The sequence below is a fragment of the Artibeus jamaicensis genome, unplaced genomic scaffold, assembly GCF_021234435.1.
Source record: "Artibeus jamaicensis isolate MK-2021 breed Jamaican fruit bat unplaced genomic scaffold, CSHL_Jam_final scaffold_474, whole genome shotgun sequence".
NCBI lineage: Eukaryota > Metazoa > Chordata > Mammalia > Chiroptera > Phyllostomidae > Artibeus > Artibeus jamaicensis.
This window is the reverse complement of record NW_026522046.1, coordinates 5,248,779-5,271,022: the sequence shown is the minus strand read 5'-3', so window position 1 is coordinate 5,271,022 and position 22,244 is coordinate 5,248,779. Positions and strand designations below refer to the sequence as shown.

General features: G+C 41.5%; 1 protein-coding gene and 1 non-coding gene across 6 annotated transcripts in view; one reads left to right on the top strand and one right to left on the bottom strand.

The window, feature by feature from the left end:
• Positions 1 to 22,244, top strand: part of MAP3K13 (mitogen-activated protein kinase kinase kinase 13) — a 153,913-nt gene that overhangs the window by 118,754 nt on the left and 12,915 nt on the right. For 4 of the 5 annotated variants that reach the window (XM_053657630.1, XM_053657629.1, XM_053657631.1 and 1 more), the window contains 7 exons: positions 2,361 to 2,552; positions 5,965 to 6,123; positions 7,801 to 7,959; positions 8,530 to 8,638; positions 19,676 to 19,785; positions 20,545 to 20,661; positions 21,334 to 21,471. In XM_053657630.1, the coding sequence (XP_053513605.1) occupies positions 2,361 to 2,552; positions 5,965 to 6,123; positions 7,801 to 7,959; positions 8,530 to 8,638; positions 19,676 to 19,785; positions 20,545 to 20,661; positions 21,334 to 21,471 (984 nt within the window). The remainder of the gene's footprint in view (positions 1 to 2,360; positions 2,553 to 5,964; positions 6,124 to 7,800; positions 7,960 to 8,529; positions 8,639 to 19,675; positions 19,786 to 20,544; positions 20,662 to 21,333; positions 21,472 to 22,244) is intronic. The other variant, XM_053657632.1, reaches the window with a different exon arrangement.
• Positions 22,015 to 22,118, bottom strand: LOC119038764 (U6 spliceosomal RNA). Its single transcript, XR_005080481.2, has one exon. It is a non-coding gene; the product is annotated as a U6 spliceosomal RNA (small nuclear RNA).

Genomic DNA, 22,244 nt, shown 5'->3' with positions numbered 1-22,244 from the left:
CCATGTGTTGCTTGGCCAGTGAATCATTCAGGACCGTCTGGAAGACATAAAGGCAAGATTAGATTATAGTACGTCTCTCCTTATACTGCTTTTTCATGCTTACCGCTTCTTTTGAAGTAAGAACCATGTACAAAGGGAAAGAGCCAGGAAAGAATACTATATTATTCTTTCTTCCAATTTTTTAAGCAGTCTTTTAAGAAAGCTCAGCCTGACTCTTCCTAATGGAATTGAGTGCCAAGGGGAAGAAAAGGTAGCAATTAGAAGTGATTATGGAGTCGTTATTTATAGCTAGTAAGAAGTCTTGTCATAGCACAGGGCTGACGGAATGATTGCTCCTCATTCGTCAGTCAGGGAAGATGGAAAGTGCCTAACATGTCACTGCTAGACCCCTTCTGCCCATATTTGTGTGACAAGTTAAGACATACTAGAACAGGATACTGAATAGCTTCAAACAAATATTTATTTTTATATTCTTAAGCATATTACATTATTCCTGCCTTACTCACTGTTTCTCTGTAATGAAAATTAACTTGTCTCTGCTGTTGCCATACACTTGTGCTCCACTGAGGTTTCCTAAAAGTCAAGTAACAGAAAACCTGAAAAAAGTTTTTCAGTAAAAACCGAGATGAGAATTCTGAGCAGCTTAGAAAATGAGGAAGAGTAATAGAAAGAGCTTCATGGCATTTGACAGGCACATCAAAGCAGGAAAAATGAAGACTAATTATTTGATTTCTTTATAACCTGCTAGTGTCATAAGACTTGCACAGGATCACAAGTCATCATGGCCTCATCACTTACACCAAGAGATGAAGGACATGAAGTGAGAGCTGGCTAAAGGACTTTAGCTGAGTGTCTTGTAGGTAGACAGCTCTAAAAAGTTTTGTATGAAGGCACACATACCATTAAGGATGTCACACAGAGAATTGCACATGGCCATTTTTCTTCTCTTTGCTCATCCTCAGAAACAAACTGTGAATTAGAGTTAATATGATTATTCCCACTTTATAAAGTAACAATATTAATGTAGGAATTCTCAACATGCTTGTCTATACTTATGTTAAAGAGATAAAAGAGAGGTGGTGTGGTGTACTGAGTGGAAAGAGCATGGCTTTGAAGTTAAACGTACCGGATTTGAATACCAGTTCTGTCGCTCATTAGCAGTGTGATCTAGAGCAAGTCACTGCCCCTTTCTGAACATTACCTGTGAAAATGAAAAAGGTAATATCTATCTTATAGTGGTTTGGAGCAGACTAAATAAGACAAATAAACATGTCAGTATTCCTGACAAATAGAAGATGTTCTGTCACGTTACCGCCCCTTCTCATACCCCTGGCTTCTGCACGTGTTCGTAGGAAGGCTTTATCAGCAAAAGAAGGTTAAGGTGAAGTTAAGAACCATTTGTCAGGGACTTACTGGGAACATCCGGGCCTTGTGGTAGACAGAAAAGAACGTAAAGACCTCTCCCTTCAAGGAACCTGTAATCTGTATCAAGAGGGAAAATCACATATAAAAAACTGATGGCTGCTATGCAGCACTGACATTTAGAGAAGAGAAAGACGTTTTGGGACTGGAATGATCAGAAAAGGCTCCGTGCAAGATGTAGGAACTGATGGAGACACAGGCTGCATAGATACATAACACATTGTGTCATGTTATTTTTATTCTAAACAGAAGTGGTTTTTGAAGATTATCTAATATAGAAATTTCTATCTTTGATCCTGAGTCTAGTTAGTTGTCTTAAATCTGAGTAATTGAAAAGTTAACAAATAAAGAGTAGCAAAAAAAGAGTAATATTTTATTTAATCCTCTCTTTTGGCACACTATGTTAAAACCCTCTATTTAATTCTAAAAGGAAGATATTTATATTATTCTTAACAATCTAAAACAACATAATATCCAGCCCATACAAAGCCTCATGAAAGGGCGCTCTTTGTCCCAGGATAGAATGAATGGTCCCACGGAAAAAGCACCAGATACAGCATTAGCATATGGATACCTAAAGTGAGCAAAACAAACCAAAATTGTCTGTATGTATAATAGAAAAACCTGTAGACAAGAGGGTTTTTAATGCTAATTTAAGAATCAGAAGTGAGCACACAATATACAGATGATGTGTCATAGAATTGTATACCTTAAACATGTAATTTTATTAACCAGTGTCATCCCAATAAATTCAACCATAAAATTCTGTCATCAAAAAGAATCAGGAAAGATTATCTCTCCGTATTTTTTAAATAATTTCAGTAGAGAATTGGTCCTGATTAAATTTAAGAAATATTCCTAAAATATAAATACGTATACACGTATGTTTGTTTCTATGTGTGTACTGTATTTACAAACACGTTGTGTCTCCCTGACAGGGGAGTGTGTACTCAGGCCCCGTGCTATTGCATCATCATGGAATATTGCGCCCACGGGCAGCTCTACGAGGTGTTACGGGCTGGCAGGAAGATCACGCCTCGATTGCTAGTAGATTGGTCCACGGGAATTGCAAGTGGAATGAATTATTTGCACCTTCACAAAATCATTCATCGTGATCTCAAATCACCCAAGTGAGTAATGGAGCTAATTTTTCAGCCACGTTGTTTTATTGCTTTGAAATAAGGAATTCCATCGACCACAGCTGAGGTTTTCAGACATTGTACCTTGGGTTCAGTTTAAATCAGCACAATGGGTGGTGCTATTCACATACCTTTTGGATTATTGTGACCTACTTACTTATCTGTATGGCAGATATGTTCAGGCACCTGACACTAGTTTTCCTATTTTATTGCTTTTTAATTGTGCAGTTATGAAACAATTCATTTTCTGGAGTACTCACCTTTTATCATTTTGAATGATTAATGCCAAGCTTCCTCACTTCAAGGCTCATCAATTTGTTGTTTTCCTATGTGTTTAAAAACAAGCCATTTTTTAATAATTGAATTTCAGAAATGTATTTAATACAATCAGATAAAAATGAATAAATAAGAACCAAAAGCAAAGAGAAAATAAAAACATTAGAACTAAAACTTGTTCCCAAAATATATGACTCTGTATTGTTGTTGGGGGTAGACTATATAGTTGGCTTCGAATTTTTTAGAATCTAAGCAGAGAGAGGAAGGAAGGAAGGGAGGGAGGGAAGGAAAAGAAGAGAGAAATAATAAAATAAAATGAAATGAAATAATGAAATGAAATAAAATACTTTAAGGTTCATAGTGTCCATAAGAAAAATGCAAACTGATTATTTAAGAGAAGCAAGCTATTTCTAGTAATCAATGTTATCAAAATGATTCCTTGGCTACTTTTACTAATAACCACTTTAAGAGGAGTGTTTGTTCAGGTCCTCAAATTGCATAAAGAAAAGTAAGGAGTTGATAAAAGGGTATATTTCATCCCTGACTGGTGTGGCTCAATGGATTGAGTGCTGGCCTGTGAACCCAAAGGTCACCAGTTCAATTCCCAGTCAGGGTACATGCTTGGGTTACAGGCTGGGTTCCTGATTGGGGGTGTTTCTCTCTCGTTCTCCCTCCCTTACCCTCTAAAAGTAAATAAATAAACTTTTAAAAAATTGTTTATTTCAATGTAGCTCCTATTTTTAAACATTATTTTCATTATTTCTCATCATATTTGGTTTGGAGAACCAGAAAAGAATTAATCTTTTCTCAAAAATATATTTACATGCACGCTTTTATGATTTACAGCATATTTTTATATCTATTATCACACCTGCTTTGATCTTGGTGAAAACTGTATGGAATAGATGTAGCAAGTATTATTATTCTTATTTTATATAAGAGAAACTAGGGCTCAGAGCCCAAAGTCATGGAGTAGGACTTGAACTCAGAACTTTTAGACCAAAGACCACTGCTTCCTACAGCATTGTGTGAAGGTCAGAGATTCACAAGGAGTCCTTCCTCTTCTCCATGGAAGACACAAATCAGTCCTTGATTATAAACTCCAGTGAGTTTATCACCATAGTTCTCAACAATGTTTATTACAATCAACAGCTCGCTGAACAGCCTCCCTCTTGCTTTACTTGCAAATAACTTTATTATATAGTGTTCATTCCTTCTGTCTACAGTTTTAACCCAACCTGTTGCTTTTATCATCCACTACATACACATAAAATACTTACCTAAGGCCTCTTTGAATGCTTTTCTTTTGAATCACTGTATTCTCCTTGAGAAGTAATTTTAGAGGAAGACGTCAGGAGGTTTTAGAAGATGTAGAAGTCACGTGCTACTCTCTTTAACTCCTGTCATGGAGAGAATAGAAGCTGGTTACCCAGTAAGCTTCTCCCTGTGTTATCAGCACCTGCCTGAACCCCAGGCAGGCTGGTTCTCCCTGGGTTCCCAGCTAACTGGGAAAAAACAAAGATCAGTCTGGCTTGCTGTGGAGAGAGATTTTATTACCTACATGAGATATTTAAGCCATGTGATCTCTGTCTCAGAGAAGATTTCAGAAAAGTTCCAACAGCAGGTCTCCTCCAGTCTGCTCCCATGCCCACCCCCTTGTGTCAGGCCCACGGGTCCCACAGTGAGCAGCATGGGAGACACAGGAGGGGAAGTTCCAGTGTTTTGTTTTTTTTTCTCTAGGGGCTTATCACCTTTTCTGAATGTCATGGTTTATGATACCATCGGTTCTCCAATTATCTCAAATTGCCCATAATATTTTAATCCTCATGCATTTTTTCCAAGACTAACACCATTAAATCAAAATTCCTAAATTGTGTGAATTTTAATAACAGGTGCAAAACCAGGGCTTGGATGTGGATGAAGGTGTCCTAACACAATTGTAAACACTGAGCTGTTTGGTAAACAGAGAGCCATTTGACATTGGCGGGAGGGAAGTTCCTGGTTCAAACGAGAAGGGACGAGACAGACTGAGTTTCCTATTTTCTTGCTGCCTTGATTCGGATACTGTTAGAATATTAAGCTTTCTTCTTGTTGAAAGTAGGTCTGTAGATCGTTAAGCCTCTGAAACCCTAAAGCACTGACATTCTGAAGTTCCAAATAGCCTGTTTCAAGTGAAGTCAGTCTATTGTGTGAGGATGTTCACTTGTTGGATTTGACTGGTTCCAGGGTGTATTCATCTTTAAAGCTAGCAAAAGCAGTTTGTCCCTGGTCACATTTCAGATAACTTCCGTGAAAATTAAAACATGAGTTGTGTGGGATCTACTTAAGGTTAAATTTATTCCTGCTTGTCCTTATCAGCATTACTGGAATCCCAAGATACATATCAGCCTTTTAATGTAACCATTCCCGAGTATCATGATCCCACACATGATTTCAGCTGGGCATCATTTAAACAGTGTTTTTAAAAAAATGTTTTCCTAGTGGGTTGTCTGAGGCTGGCAGGGTAGAAATCAATATTTATTGAGCATGGGTGTTTTACTTATCTCATTTAATTCAAACAAAAATTTTATGAGGCCATTATTACAGGCCCATATCCCTTATCCAAAACTCTTGGAGTCAGGTGATTTCAAGAAGGTAACCGTGTATTACCTTACACATTCCCAGCAAAGACCGGGGCACACCCTATAATCAGCTGCATTCATATGTCTGTAACAAAACCTATGATGGTCATACAAAGTGGATAAATAAAGTGAGTTTGCTTTATACATATAAAAAAGTTTGTATACACTGTTTTCAGAGCATTTTGCAATTTTGAATTGTGGATAAGATGGTCTGAACTGAATTGTCTCCATCTTATAGATGAGAAAACTAGCTTAGCAGAATTGAGTTGGTAAATCTCACACAGTGGTGAAGGCAGGATAAAACCAGGTGTACAAGCCCGCTATTCTATGCTGCCTCATGAGTATGAATGGTGATGTTTCTAGTGTATTGTTAATGTCCTAGTAATATTGGAACTGGCGAGCTGAATTCTACAAGGTAGGGGGCAGCAAACTCTTTGGTTGCCAATTTGAATCATGTATTTTCATTAATACCAATGATCTGGATATTCTCTTATTTCTTTTTAAAGTGTTTTAGTGACTCACACAGATGCAGTAAAGATTTCAGATTTTGGTACCTCTAAAGAACTCAGCGACAAAAGTACCAAGATGTCCTTCGCTGGCACAGTTGCGTGGATGGCACCAGAGGTGATACGAAATGAACCAGTCTCTGAAAAAGTCGATATATGGTGAGCAGCACCTTCTGTGTGAAGTAGAAAGTCTGTCCCCACTTTCACCCTGTTAGCATTTTCCTCTATCAACATCTCTACTCCCTCGAATATTCTTTCTTGTTACTCCCTTCTGGGTGATTGCAGTCTCCCATTAGCTGAGGTACCACCCAGTACAATGATAACCTGGTGAGAAGAGTTGAGATAGGAATTAGGGTAACTGTCCATTTGGCAAATCAGTTTTTGGGGACCCTCAGAGACCACGTTGAACTTTCTGGAAAATAGAAAGTTTACTTTAAGTAACCATCTAGTATAAAAGTCTTCCTGAAATACATTATATAATTCTCACCTCCTTAAAGAAAATACTTTAAACAAAGTTCACCCGTCCTTGGTAACTCAGACCATCGTTGGTCCATCAGAGACCTACTGATGTGATCCACTTACGTGCTTCAGACCTGTCCGAGTTGTACAGTACGGTTTGCCATTTATTAAACAGCCCCATGGGCTGTGCGTTGTTGTTGCCCTTGTTGTTGTTGGCCTTTTTAAATCTGTATCTATTTTTCCTGCAAATATTTGCTATAAACAGTGTATTTTCCTGTAGCTCGCTTTTCTTATATTCTTAAAATTGACTACCAATAACTTTAGGCTTAAAATCAAAACGGTAGCATATACTATAATTTCATGTGACACCAAAATAAATAAGATAAAGAAGAAATGTGGGATCTCTGTGTAATTTGGGTGATTATTACAAATGTGCCCTCTTTAGGGATTATGCCACTTTATGTTCCCAACAGAAATATAACAGTGTTTTCTCAGTTTCCCAAAAAAGTTGAACTTTTAGATTTTTGCTAACCATGTAGGTAAAAAAAGCTATCTTTGGTGAAGTTTAACTTGCATTACTTTTCTTTTAAGTAGGGTTGTATATTTTTTATGTTTACAAACCATTTGTAATTTCTTATTTGTGAACTAATCTTATTCTTTGCTAAGTTTTCTGATCTCTACTCTTATCAATTATAAAAGTATAGTATATATTGAGAAGATTAGTCTTTTGTGTATCTGAATTACAGATACCTTTTACATTTTGTTATTTTGCTTATAGCGGAGATTTTTTCTATGCAAGATTTTTTTAATATAGTTTAGCTTATCATTTTCATCTTTTAAGCCTTCTGTATTTCATAATTAAAAAAGCCTTCAACACTCTAAGGATTTTTTAAAATTTCCCATGTATTTTTCAGGATTTTTATGGTTTCATTTTTTATATCTAAATCTTTGATTCATTAGGAATTCATCTTTATGTGGATGACATATACATTTAATTGTCTCCTCAGTTATCCCAACAGCATTTATTGAATAATCAATTTTACCCCACTGGTTTGAGATGTCACTTTTATCAAATACGCAATTCCTGTGTGTATTTGGTCTAGTCCTAGATTTCTGTTCCATTCCATTAGTCCGGCTGTCTCCCCATGCACCAGTGTTAACTATGGAAGCCTTATAAAATGTCTTAATGTCTAGTAGGTATTGTTGGTTACCCATCACTGACTTTCTTTTTTAGAGTTTTCCTGGCTGTTTCCATTTTTCTTATAGCAGTATTAGAATTTTAAAACTGGGTACATTTGATTAAAAATTAGTAAAGAACTAAAATACAAGCCAGTCTTTCTGAAATGTCTTCTGTGCGTGTTCCTGGCACCGCTGCAGGTCCTTCGGGGTGGTGCTTTGGGAGCTGCTGACAGGAGAGATCCCCTACAAAGATGTGGACTCTTCAGCCATCATTTGGGGTGTCGGAAGCAATAGTTTACACCTTCCGGTTCCTTCCACTTGCCCTGATGGATTCAAAATCCTCATGAAACAAACATGGTGAGAAATGCATTTCTCCTAATATTCTCTTTTACTTTCCTCCTCAAAACCATATTCAAAACTTCTCTAAAACTGCAGAGAAGTCTCTAATGTGTATTGGGAGTGAATCACCTGGCAGCATAAAGACAAGAAGCCTTGGAATTATTTATAAATAAAGAATTTAGTACTCCTCAAAATAGTAGACCTTAGTAAATGATAGCTATTATTACTTCACCAGTCCTAAGGGATCATTATCAAACAGGTCACTGATCCTAGAGATTTCCATTTCATCAGCATTGCCTGAGATATAGCCACGCATGGAGTCAAAAATGTTTTTCAGAAAGTAGAATAGAGCCCTGGTCGGGCAGCTCAGTTGGTTAGAGCATCATCCCTGTACACCAAGGTTGCAGTTCTGATCCCAGGTTAGGGAACATACAAAAAAGCAACCAATGAATACATAAGTAAGTGGAACAACAAAGTAACGTTTCTCTCTTTAAAATCAATTAAAAAATAAATAAAGTAGAAGAATAAAATCTTTATCTTCCTGGATATAACTTCTGAAATTCACAAGCTGCCTCTTTTTACTTCCAGGCAAAGTAAACCTCGCAACCGACCTTCGTTTCGGCAGACGCTCATGCATTTAGACATCGCGTCCGCAGATGTCCTTGCCACGCCACAGGAAACTTACTTCAAGTCTCAGGTAAGTCTGGAAAGTCTCTACCAGGTGCTACTGAACAGACAGACAGGGAACTCTCACTGAAGAAAAAGTAATTCTTAGAAGAGAGCTATTCCGATTCTTATAACAGTTATATAATTCCTTTCATTGTGAAACAACAACTATGATACCTCATACATATGACATGTTGGAGTTTTTGAGCACTTATACTGTTACCTCATTTGAAAAGCACGTGTATCAGAATCTGATCTTTATATGGGTTCTGGTGAAACTGTTGAAGAGAAAAGAGTAATAGAAGATATGAAAACACTGTAATATACACATATTCAAATTAGAATTATTATTGAACTTCATGAAAGTATTACCGTCTTTAAAGTAGAAAAACTAAAGTGCAGAGCAGGGAAGTTAAATACCAGAAAGAGCCCATGATGGAATTAGGCTCAGAGAGAACCTTTTCTCTAACTTTCAGTAGCACTGATTAAAATGTTATTTAATGTATCTGTTAGCTTTTACTGCATTACAAACCAATCTAAAACTTATGGCTCAAAGCAATAAGCTTTTGTTGAGCTCACAGTTTAGTGGGTTGGGAATTCAGGCAAAGCGGTTCTTCCGTGGCTCTGGGCTCACTCACATGTCTGCAGTCAGTCGCCAGGTCAGCTGGGAGACTGTCAGGTCCCAGATGGCCTCGTTCACAAGTCTGGCTGGCTGGTAGCTAGAGCACCTCAGTCCTCCTCCACATGGGCCGGCCAACCCAGATGGAGAAACAGACATCACCTCTTGATGAGACAAGCTACCATAGCAGATTGTAAGCTTGGGTACAGAGAAGGAAAGAAGAGGTGACTGTTAAATTAAAATTCTATGAATTGTCATAAGGATTGGTGGCCCAGTCCTGGCTGGTGTGGCTCAGTTGATTGGAGTAACTGGAGTATTCTGTTAACTGGAAGGGCACTGATTCGATTCCAGGTCAGGGCACATGCCTAGGTTGAGGGTTTGATCCCCAGTCAGGGTGTGTGTGGGGAGGCAGCCGGTCAATGTTTCTCTCCATCACTGGTATTTCTCTCTCTCTCTCTTCCTTCTCCTCTTTTTCAAATGAGAATAAAATAAAAACCTTTTCAAAAATTATTTTTAAAAGACTGATGGTCCCACCAACATCAATATGGACTGGGAGCTGTGGGAGATAGGTGTACATGAGACCCATATTCCTGCCAGACCCAGGCAACAGCAGGAGGTAACTGGGATGAAACTATGGCTTTTGAAGTAAACATGATGATTCTAAATTATAGCTTTGTGCTTGCAGGATTTCACAGTAGTATTACATAATTGCTCATCACATAGCTTTGTCTCACTCATGTTACTGTGCTTCTAAACGAATTTTTGTGTTTTTTTCTAAGATTTTATTTATTTATCTTTAGAGGGGAAGGGAAGAAGAGAGGGAGAGAAACATCAATGTGTGGTTGCCTTTTGTGTGTCCTCTGCTGGGAACTGGCCTGCAGGGAACCGGCCTGCAACCCAGACATGTGCCCTGACTGGGAATCGAACCACCATCGTGTGGTTCACAGTCCCGCGCTCAATCCACTGAGCTACACCAGCCAGGGCTCTAAATGAATTTTTGTAAGATGAATTCCATTTCCACATTATTTTCCCATGTCACTTTAAAGATTAATCCTCAGAGAAGACATTACCAGTTGGTATTTCAGTCTCCCCCCATAGCCCCCCATCTTCGGTGGGTGATGAGTTTACCTACCAGGAAAGTCTGTGTTGGGAGGAGGACTGGACTGGGGAGGGGATAATCCTGGAAGTTAAACAAGTCCTCCAGTATGCTTTCGTGCCTGTCTCGACCCAAGGCTCAGAGTACGGGCTTCACAGGTGTCTGATAAACATTGAGACGCTCTGTCCGCCAGACACTGGGAACATCTAACAAAGCCGCACGGGTTCTGGCAGTGTCTGGAGACCGATGTGTCAGACCGCTGCCCTGTCGCCCGTGGCTCCAGCGTCCTTCTGTGAGCCACAGCCCTGCCTCTCCCCACAGCTGTGTCTTCTGACATTTAGTCAGACTTGCCCTTATAGTTTTTTAGTGTTTCTGAGGAATTACTATGTAAGTAGTAAAGTGTTTGATCTTAGAGGAAATAAGAGCATGTAGGGGCTGACTTCATACCATTTCCTGTGTTCTTGATATGCATTCAGAAAACTCCCTCCGAACTATTACAACTATTGCCTAACCAAACACACGCAGGTGTGGTGCGGGAGAAGAAACCTCAAATAACTTCTGTGGGTATTCAGAAAAAACCTAGGTTCTTTTGTGAAATGAGAGAGAATAACATAGAGTACTCTCTAGGAAATCTTTCAAACCGTAGGATGTGGCTGCAATCACAGCTTTGCTTCTTTTACAATAAAATACATGTATCACTATTTTGAAAGGTAGTTTTTGTGAGCGTGCTAAGTCACAGCTATTGAGATGGTATAACTATATGTACTTAGAAAACTGAAGTTCTAAGCAGATTTCACTTGAGTGCTCCCAGAGTGTCGCTTCTTAGCCAGCACATGTCCTGAGCCCCCACCACATACAAAGCCCTGTATAGTGCAGCTAAGCATACACAGTCGGTATCCTCCTTGTACACATTCACTTTCTTAAAAATATTTTATTTATTTATTTTCAGAGAGAGGGGAAGGGAAGGAGAAAGAGAGGGAGAGAAACATCAATGTGTGGTTGCCTCTGTCTCACATGGCCTCCACTGGGGACCTGGCCCACATCACAGACATGTACCCTAACTGGGAATCGAACCAGCAACGCTTTGGTTCATAACCTGCACTCAGTCCATTGAGCTACACCAGCCAGGGCTTCACACTCACTTTTATCAACACATGCAGTGCTGAAATTGAACTCAGAAAAGGTCCTTTCAGAGGAAGAATATGAAAAGGAGCAGAAGGGAAGGAAGAGAGAGGAAACACTTAGTACGTTGAACATCTTTTAATAATCATTAAGTTTTCCACATTTTTCTCCCAACATAAAATTTTACCCCTCCTTGAGTAGCCCCAAATCTGCTATCCTTGATAGTTCCTAGAATTAGATCTTAAATCAAAACCCCTGTCCTGTGATCTTGGATAACACGAAATTCTCTAAACCTCAGCTTACTCATCTAAACAATGAAGATAATCATATCTTTCCTTCCTTGTGGATCAAGCGAGACAATAAAAGTGCAAGTGTGAATGCAACGTCTGGTTGAGATGCAGGTAAACGCAACTCGCCGCCTCGCACAACCACAGCTAAATTCACTCAGAACTGTAAGAAAATCAAGATGTATGGAAGCCCGACAAGAAAGGAATTAAAGAAGCCACATTCGTCCAGACAGGTAGTAGGGATGAAGGGACAGGGGGTGGGGAGGCGAAGATGTGGAACCAGCTGATCCCAAACTCTCCTGTGGCAGATACGAAACAGAGGTATATGGTAGAAGGAAGAGATCCCAGCCCCACACCACGCCAACCAGCCCAGGGTTTCAGTGCCAGGAAGATAAGTTCCTAAAACTTCTGGCTATAAAAACCAGTGGGGGTTGAGTCGGTGGAAGAAACTGCAGGATTCTCAGGCCTCTCTCTTAAAGAGCCTTTCATTGCACACAGACATACTCAGACTCACTCCCTCTGGGCTCCAGCACCAGGACAGCACCCTGAAGGACACTAGTGGCATACAGGAATGAACTAAAGTGTCTGGCATCAGGGCAAGGGCTGGGGGACAGCTTCCTCCCAGACAGAACTGCAGACAGTAGCCACTGTACCTTTTCTGAGCCCTCCCCCACATAGAGCCACAGTGCTGCAGCACCACATCTGAATCTCCATCAACCTGGCTCCCATGGTAAGCCCCACCCTATTACCTAAGGGTCTACCCCATCCAACTCATGGGCCTACCCAAGCTGATAACAGTCCTTTTCCATAAGAAGGGCTGGGGTAGAAATAGGCTTCAGACATTCCAAAATCTGCTCAAACAAGCAATAGCAGAGCCAAGCCCCCATACCTCTTACTGAGTAGCCCTAGGCCCAGGACTAGAAGCTGTCTGCAGATCACTTTATAATTTATGCCAGAAGGCCCCAGACAGAACACAGGTGGAGGCTGACCTTGGCCAGCACCACCCAGGAAACTCCAGAGCCTGCATCCCTAGAAGACAGTTACAGACCACATTGGAGCATCACTCAATTACCTCCACAAGCCATGGAGGGAGGTGGTTGCTGGCCAGGGATCAGAGTTAGTCCCATAGCTGTCTATACTGGATAAATCCCTCCTATCGACCCACTGGCAGCAATCACGACTCATCTACGCGAGGAGAGAGTACTCAGCCCACACGGAGGGCATAGCTAGAGCATACAGCTTGGGCGATGGGGAAGCTGTGTCACTGGACCCTACTACATGAGGCCACACTACCAAGACACGGAGTCAAAGCAGCGCTACCTCATACACAGAAACAAACACAGGGAGGCCACCAAAATAAGAAGACAGAGTAACATGGCCCAAGTGGAAGAACAGAACAAAACTCCAGAAATAGAACTAAACGAAATGGAGATAAGCAATCCATCAAATGCAGAGTTCAAAACACTGGTTGTGAGGATACTCAAAAAACTCAGTGAATACTTCAACAGCATAAAAAAAGACCCAGGCAGAAATGAAGAATATACTAATTAAAATAAAGAACAGCCCTGGCTGGTGTGGCTCAGCAGATTGAGTGCAAGCCTGAGAACTGAAGGGTCACTGTTCGATTCCCAGTCAGGGTACATACCTGGGTTGCAGGCCAGGTCCCCAGGTGGGGGTGTGCAAGAGGCAACCACACACTGGTGTTTCTCTCCCTGTCTTTCTCGTTCCCTTCCCCTCTCTCTCTAAAAATATATAAATAAAATCTTTTTTAAAAAGAAGGAAAGAACAATTAGGGAATCAACAGCAAAGTGGGTTAAGCCAATAATCAAATCAATGACTTGGAATATAAGGAAGAAAAAGACATCCAATCAGTACAGCAAAAATAAAAAAGGATCCAAAAAATTGAGGATAATGTAAGGAGCCTCTAGGACAACTTCAAACATTCCAACACTTGCATCACAGGAGTGCCAGAAGGAGAAGAGAAAGAGCAAGAAATTGGAAATCTATTTGAAAAAACAATAAAAGAAAACTTTCCTAATTTGGTGAAGAAAATAGACGTATAAGTTCAGGAATCATAGAGTCCCAAGCAAGTTGGGCCTGAAGAGGATCACACCAAGACACATCATAATTAAAAAGCCAAAGGTAAAAAAGAAAGACAGAATCTTAAAAGCAACAAGAGAAAAACAGATAATTTTCTACAAAGGAGTTCCCATAAGACTGTCCAGCTGATTTCACAAAAGAAGGTTTGCAGGCAATAAGATACTGGCAAGAAGTATTCAGAGTGATGAAAAGCAAGAACCTACAACCTAGCTTACTCTAGCCAAAAAGGTATCATTTAGAATCAAAGGGCTTCCCAGACAAGGTAAAGCTAAAGGAGTTCATCATCATCAAACCATTCGTATATGAAATGTTAAAGGATATTATTTAAGAAAAAGAAGATCAAAACTATGAACACTAAAATGCAGTAAACATATAACTGTCAACAACTGAATCTAAAAAATGAAATAAGCAAATGAGCAGAACAGGAACAGAATCACACATATAGAGAACACTGGGATGGTGGCCAGTGTAAGGGGGCCTGGAGAAATGGGGGCAAAGGTAAGGGGATTAAGAAGTACAAATTGGTAGTTACAGAACAGGCAGGGGGGTGTTAAGAGCAAGAATAGGAAATGGAGTTGCCAAAGAATCTGTATGCACAACCCATGGATGTGAACTTAGGAAGGGGGATCCCTGGAGGGAGCCGAGGGTGCTGGGTGGAGGAGGGCAAAGGGGGAAAATTGGGACAACTGTGATAGCATGAGCAATAAAAAATGCAAGTGTATTGTAAACTGTAGAGAGCTTCCCACAAAGCTACAAAAATTAAGCTGCCTTTGGCCCTGGCTGGTATGACTCAGTGGATTGAGCACCAGCCTGTGAACCAAAGGGTCACTGGTTCAATTCCCAGTCAGGACACAGGACTAGGTTACAGGCCAGGTCCTCGGTACAGGGCGCATGAGAGGCAACCACACACTGATGTTTCTCTCCCCCTCTTTCTCCCTCCCTTCCCCTCTCTCTAAAAGTAAATAAATTTTTTAAAAATTTAAGCCTCCTTTGGGTTGTTACATTCTATGTGATTTTTCTGGTGAACTGAGATGGATAAGATACAGCTAGGGAATAACTCCTAATCATTGTGGTTTGACTTTATGCCATCCAGGGGGGAAAGAACTGGTTATTTAGCACAGGGTTTTGCTTCGCTATAGCTGAGTCTTATATCTGAGGCCTCTCGCCTCCTCCTGCTGCTGACAAAAATCTTGTCAGCATCAGTTATCAGTCAATGTTTGTTGGTCACTGGCCCCCGCCTCCCACCAAAACTGTCAGTCAGGAGGGCTGCCCAAGCCCAGCCTAAGAGAAAAGCTTCATGCATCTGTCTCATCAACAGCACATGTGTAAAGATGCAGCATATATAGCACAGATGAACAAAGCAACCAATTTCAGTACAATGTGAGATTCTGCCAAAGCTCTTGCTTCTCTCTTAGACAATAACCCAGTTCTCCAAGTAGGCAATTATCGCTCCTGATATCCAATTACATTTAATACAAGTCTTTAGAAACCATTTCATTTTTTTATCTTTATTATGTTTTTTCCATTACCACTTAAGTCCCCTTATACCCCTCTTGCTGCCCTCCACCCCTCAGCAATCACCACACTGTTGTCCACGTCCATGAGTCCTTTTTCCTTTGGGGATGGAGGGACCAAGTGAAAAAGGAAATAGGAACCATTTTAGCTTGGTCACAAACCCCAGCTGCGAGGTGGGTCAGGTGCCTTTGCAGCATTCTAGTTCCCTTTTGAGTGCCTCTGACCACCCAGAAATTCGGGGTAGTTGCAGACACTAAGCTCACTGCAGGGGTGGACTGTGCTGCCTTGGGAGAACCTGGCCATGAGCAGGCAGGAGCTCGGGCAGAGGCTGGGCACTTGCCTGGGAGAAGGAAACAGGACTGTGCCAATCAAGAGTTGGGCTTATAACATCGGTCTTTTCTGACTCCAGATCTATGATTTACTGCTACTTAGCCCCCCAAACTGAGCTCTTTTGTCAAGCAAGGCTGGAACTCACTCTTTTTTTTTGTATTTTTATTTATTTTTAATACATATTTTTATTTTATTGATTATGCCATTACATTTGTTATATTCCCCCCTCCGTTCCCCTCCACCCTGCACACCCCTCCCCCACCACTCCCCCCACTTTAGTTCATAAACACGTGTCTCAAGCACTCTTTTTTTAAGTAAAATATATATAATATAAAATTTGCCATTTAACCATCTTAAGTGTACAGTTCATTAGCATTAATTACATTCACAATGTTGTGAAACTACACTATATTTTAAAATTTTTTGTCACCCCACTAAGCAGTAACTTCTCATTCCCTCCTCCCCATAGTTCCTGGTGATCTGTTCTACTTTCTGCCTCTATGTCAGAACTTCATATGACTGAACACTATTCTGTTGAATGGGTATACCCACATTTTGTTTATCCATTCTTCTGTTAATTCAACTTCATTTGGACACCTATATATATTTTTGATTTTATTTATTTATTTTTAGAGAGAGGAGGAGAGAGATAAGGAGAGAAACATCAATGTGTGGTTGCCTCTCACGTGGCCCCCTCTAGGGACCTGGCCCACAACCCAGGCACATGCCCTGACTGGGAATCAAACAGGCGACCCTTTGGTTCGCAGCCCATGCTCAATCCACTGAGCTACACCAGCCAGGGCTTATTTTGACACCTATATTATGGGAGAAAAAAGAAGTGAGGTTTGGGTATAAGAGCTTCACCTCTACTGACTAAATAACTGGAAGGCTGGAGAAGACAAAAACCTAAATGTTGTGGCCTTTCCCAGTCCTTACCTGGGACTTAAAGAGGATCTCATTAATGGTGGTAACTCAGGTTTCACTGGATTTTTCCCTTACCTGCTTACACAGGACGTAAGTACCATGTGAAAGTACCCCTACTCCCTCCTTCCCCTCCCCACATGCATTTTGGGGGAAATCCCCATAAACAGTAGGGTCTCAAATAGCCTCAAATTAATATCTGCTCTGCTTTCCACTAACTGGCTAGACACAGCAGTCCCCCGTCTGGCATCTGCTGGGTGTTACTTTATTGAATGGCACTGTCTTCTTCTAAAAGCCTGCAGTCCCCAGCTGTCATCCACTGGGTGCTGCCTGTCCTGAAGACACCCACTGGGAGCCGTCATTTCCTGCTGTAACTGAAGCTCTGGACTTCACGAGATTCCAAAGCTGCACATTGTTGTCTGCACGATGAATTCTTCCTTTTCCCTTTGAGTTACACTTCGTTAGTTTAACACAGCAGTGCTGCTTATAGCAACGCATTACAGCTCGTGTGGCAAACAAGGCCCAAGGGCCAAATGTGGCCCCCACCTCGTTTTATCTGGCCCGGCACCTTGTTTCCACCAGTGGCAGTGCCAAGCTCTCACTTAACTGTTAGGGAGTAGTTAGTTACACTTTTACAGTCCTAAGATTACATTCGGCCCTTTGACAACGACCGTGAGGCTGATGTAGCCCCCGTGAAAAGGAGTTTGACCCCCCTGTGTTCCAGGCATTTTAGTGAAACAAAGGAAAACGCCCCTCCTTTCCAATGATGGTCAAGTTCATGCAGGACTCCTCCTTCCTGTGTGACTGTGTTCTCCCAGAGACTCTTCAGTCTCTGAGCAAATTGGCTTCAGATATGCCCACACATGTCTGAATTGCAGATTAAGTGCCAGTTGGGACTCCTATTACATAAAGAGTCTAAGTATATGTGATGGAACTCCAAAATTAACATCTACCAGTAACACGATACCTTTAGGGAAAACATTATTAATCAGTACCTGCTGTTTTCCCACACATCCTGTTCCCTCTTCACAGGAGGGAACTTCTTTTTAGAAATTTATTTTTTTAATAGGTTTCGATCATCAGAAGGCTCTCTCTGAGTTTCCCAAACCTGTAAGCTAAATATTAGGAGGTTTATTTCCTCCAGAATTTAAAAAAAAAACAAAAAAAACATGATATTTGATTTCTCACCACCAGAGGGAGGTATTCCTTTTCCTGATTCCTTTAAATATTGCCCTGAAATCCAAAGTTTGTGCAAAAGAGGACACTTTAAGACCCAAATTTGACCTTCCCCCTTATCTTTTTTTTTGGTCTAACAACTCTCGAGTGTCAGTCTTTGACTTCTTGAAGCTCAGTACTCTTACTCCTTCATGACTTTGATCTAACGATTGAAAGAACAGCATTGATTACCTGGGGCTCAAAGGCTCAGACCCTGTCAGGGACTCAACAATGGGCACCACATCCCAGATCTCTGCCTTCTGACGCCACTGTGTGGCAGGGTTGGTGCCCGGAAGTCAGCTGAGGACAGAATGTTTCTCCAATGGTCAGTCAAGGGATATATATATATGTGAAAATGGGTAAGCAGGATAATCACTTTCTAAATAATTGTAATTTCCCCTACAGAAATAAATGAGAAATGGCCCTGGCTGTGTGGCTCGGTGAACTGAGTGCACACCCACAAATCAAAAGGTGCCCAGTTCTATTCCCAGTCAGAGCACATGCCTGGTTTGCAGGCCAGGTCCCCAGTTGGGGATGTGAGAGAGACACATTGATGTTTCTCTCCCTTTCTTTCTCCCTTCCTTCCCTACTCTCTAAAAGCAAATAAATAAAACTTTAAAAAATAAAATAAATTATAAATGGCAAATTTGGAGAGAAACCTTCTGTAATTTCACAATTACCTAAAAGTAACTGCTTCCATGATCTAGAGAGATCATTTTCAACAGGAATCTAAATGTAATAGAATAGCTCAGAGAAAGATTATACAATCAGAAACGTTTAATGACAGATCTAGCCTTCGCTGGAAATTGTATTAATCTCATTAGCTCCCTGGGGTGGTAGTCTGTACATAATTTGAGGAAACATATCCTTTAGCTTTTTTCTAGCAACTACCTATATTGACTACCTTCCAGCAGAGGTTTTCCTGCCCCCTAAAATTTAGATAAAATTCTTCTTGAAATTCCATGCCCTGTGGAAAGTCCAGTGTCCTAACACTCCTGTGAATCCTACAGATTTCGAATCTCAGGGCCACTCCGGCTCTGCCTTCCTCAAATTCTTGGCCCCTGTCCCTGCTGTGCTGTGGTTGTCCCTTTACTGATGTCCTGTCATTGACCCAGACATGCAGTTCGACACCTTTCCTTGATTTCTAAGAAAGCAAGGACACTCATCTAAACTCAAAGTGAATGTCAGAAGACTTAACTAAAGCTTTAGGAAATCGGAAGAGCCTTACACTTTGAACGACTTAAATCACATATTAGACATCTTTTCTGTCCCAAGAATTTTGTCAGCCTCTAAATTATTCAGCCACACTATTTTTCTTCCTCTTCCTTCTCTTTTTGTGTTCATTCCCTCATTCCCAAATCTCTGAATAATTTCCTGTATTTTTGTTTCCATCACCTGCTGTACATACCCCGTGGGGTCTTCTACTCCAAATATTTCTTCAAGATATTTTCGTATACAAAACCTAAGAGGAATCAGTTGTTAAGATATTCTTGCCGGCACATACTTGCACCCGATGGGTATCAGAGCCGTTCTTTCCGGCCAGGCATTCTCAGACAGCAGCCTGACTTCCAGAGGTGGCAGCTGGGGTGCTGCCGTGATGTTTCTGGTAGCCTGTACTGCAAGGAAACTGGAAAAGAGGCAGCATCCCAGGTTGGGCCAAATACAGAAATGGGGTGGGGTGGGGGTGTGCAGATACATCTTCGTTAGATATTTTGCTATCGAGTAATATTAACTGAACATCTATTCTAGAAATTTCTTCAGGAGAAGCATGCAGAAGAAAAAATATCTCGTACATGATCCTGTGGCTGTACCAGGGATTGAAACTCCTAGAATATTAATAAAGTCTGATTTATGCTCACCCAGGCTGAATGGAGAGAAGAAGTAAAGAAACACTTTGAGAAGATCAAAAGTGAAGGAACTTGCATACACCGATTAGATGAAGAACTGATTAGAAGGCGCAGAGAAGAGCTCAGGTCAGCTGATCTCTCCTCCACCTCTCTTCATGCCCAGGTCCTCAGATATTAGCAGGAGCTGTTTTTGTGAATCACCGTCTCACTTCCCACACCCCTTTTCACTGTGCCATTCATTGTTATTCTCTTTAAAATTTACCCTGAAATTTAGCCCTCTTTTTTATTACTGTCTTACCCTGTCCCCCCAACTCTGTTATCCCCCTTTATTATATCTCTGCAACAGAGATTTCCAGAGCAATGCTGTTTGTTCATTTGGCCCCTGTCCAAGGTGACACAGATGGCCAGAAATTGATAGGATGTAGTCCCCGGTCTCAAGATGCTTTCAATCTCTTAAAGGATACAGACGTGTCCATAGATAAGCCCTATAATCACGCAGGACCTGTGCCGTGCATAAGGATAACGGAGTGATCGTGGCATCAGCTCTAACCACATATTTCCATTAACAGTGAGTTATCCTGTGTTCTTAAGGCATTGCCAACACCACGCAAAGGCTACAAATTATACTCAATTTGTAGTCACATTTTATCTGTGTCCCTCCTGGCTATTCTGTATGGCTGGATATGGCCTTGTAGGATAAACCAGATGAAAAGCTTAAAGTTTCCATCTCCCACTCCAGCTGGGCTTAGTCCTTGCATCAGACAAGAGAGCCTTTCACCTAGAGGGCCCTTGGGCAAATGCTTTTGAGATAAGCCATCCCGGTTCTCATTTGCTTAGAGCTGCTGACTTCAGTCGATTTCACTGATCCTGTGTTTTCTTTGCCAGGCATGCTTTGGATATTCGAGAACACTATGAGAGAAAACTAGAGCGAGCTAATAATTTATACATGGAGCTGAGCGCCATCATGCTGCAGCTGGAAATGCGGGAGAAGGAGCTCATCAAGTGTGTATCCAGACCACCATCTCCCCGGATTGATTTAGTTTCCCCGTCAGCAGAAATGTGCTACCCTTCCATGTGGCTGCTGCTCAGAACTGGCAGATGTTTTATTCATTCACCCAACCTGCCTCCGGGGATGTGCTCCGTACACATCCCTGCCCCTGGGGAGGAGTTGCCACAGAGCTGGTTCTAGGCAAACATCACTTGAAAGATATTTGCAGCTTCACCCTGCTGAATGGCTCAGAGAAGGGGTCCTCATTTCATGAACAGCTTGATGTAGATGTGTGGGGGCCAATTCCCCCTGGGGAAGTGAGGTGGCTTCTGCTAGTGGTTTAAGGTATTCCTGAGAATGGCAAGAAAATTGCAGGGACTTGGCCAAAACAGCAGCTACCGAAATAAGTAGGACTCCCACCGCTGTATCCTGCAGCTCATGTGGTGTGTTGGGGAAAGGGAGTCAGTTTCTGAGTGCATCTGTGAGCTTCAGGGGAAAATGCAGTCAGGTTAGTTTGAATTTAGTATCTTTTTCCCCCCTTTTAACCTGGATGGCAGCCTTGTTATTCAAATAGCCAGCATCTGGTAAGTGTGGCCAGAGTCTGTGGGTGGAATCAGCCTGTGAAACAGTCTGCCCGTCTTTTCTGAATGTGGTGGCTGAGAGGGCCTGTTCCTCTCGCTCTGCAGACGTGAGCAAGCAGTGGAAAAGAAGTATCCTGGGACCTACAAACGGCACCCTGTCCGTCCAATAATCCACCCCAATGCCATGGAGAAGCTCATGAAAAGGAAAGGCGTCCCTCACAAACCAGGGATGCAGACCAAACGGTGAGATGCTTGTGCTGACCCGATACTCCCATAAATGGGAAAAACTCCCCCTGAAAATACGCAATCAGATGACAGTGGGTGTGGCCTCTCTACCTGGCCATGAGAACACGTGGCTCTGGGTAAAACAGAGTGGGAAGGTGAGAGAAAGTGTGTCATTGACCCTAGGAATCCCTGTTTTACCATCTAAGGCATAGACAGTTAGTACCTTAGCATGGAATACTGAGAAAAGAAATAAACTGGGAGCTAGCAGACCTGGGTTTAAGTCCTGGCTCTGCCAGCGATGAGCTGTGTGATTTGGGTCCTGTCACTTGCCCTCTTTCCACCCCATGAGTAAAATGGTATAAGTATAGCACACGAGATTCCTTTTTCCTTGTTTAACCCCTAAAGCACAGAATTGGGTTAATTATAATTCTTGATTTATGCAACATTGGTCCGTGCATGACCCACTTTTATTTATTCATTTAGTTCTTCTTAATAATGTGCCTATAAATCTACCACCGAAAATGAAAGCAGAGACTGTAGAGGTTTTTTGTTTGTTTTTTTTGGTTTCTTTTCTGCTTGACAAAGTTGCATGTCATCCTTGCGCAGGAGCCGTGCTCATCTCTGCGCTGTTCCAATTTTAGCGTATGTGCTGCCGAAGCCAGCACCAAAGCCGGGACTTTGACAGTGACCTATATACACAGGTCCCCTCATCCCACTCTTGCATGGGCCTCGTGTGAGGTTGAAAGAAGACAGTATGTGAAATCACTTAATAAATGCTCAAGAAGTGGGGG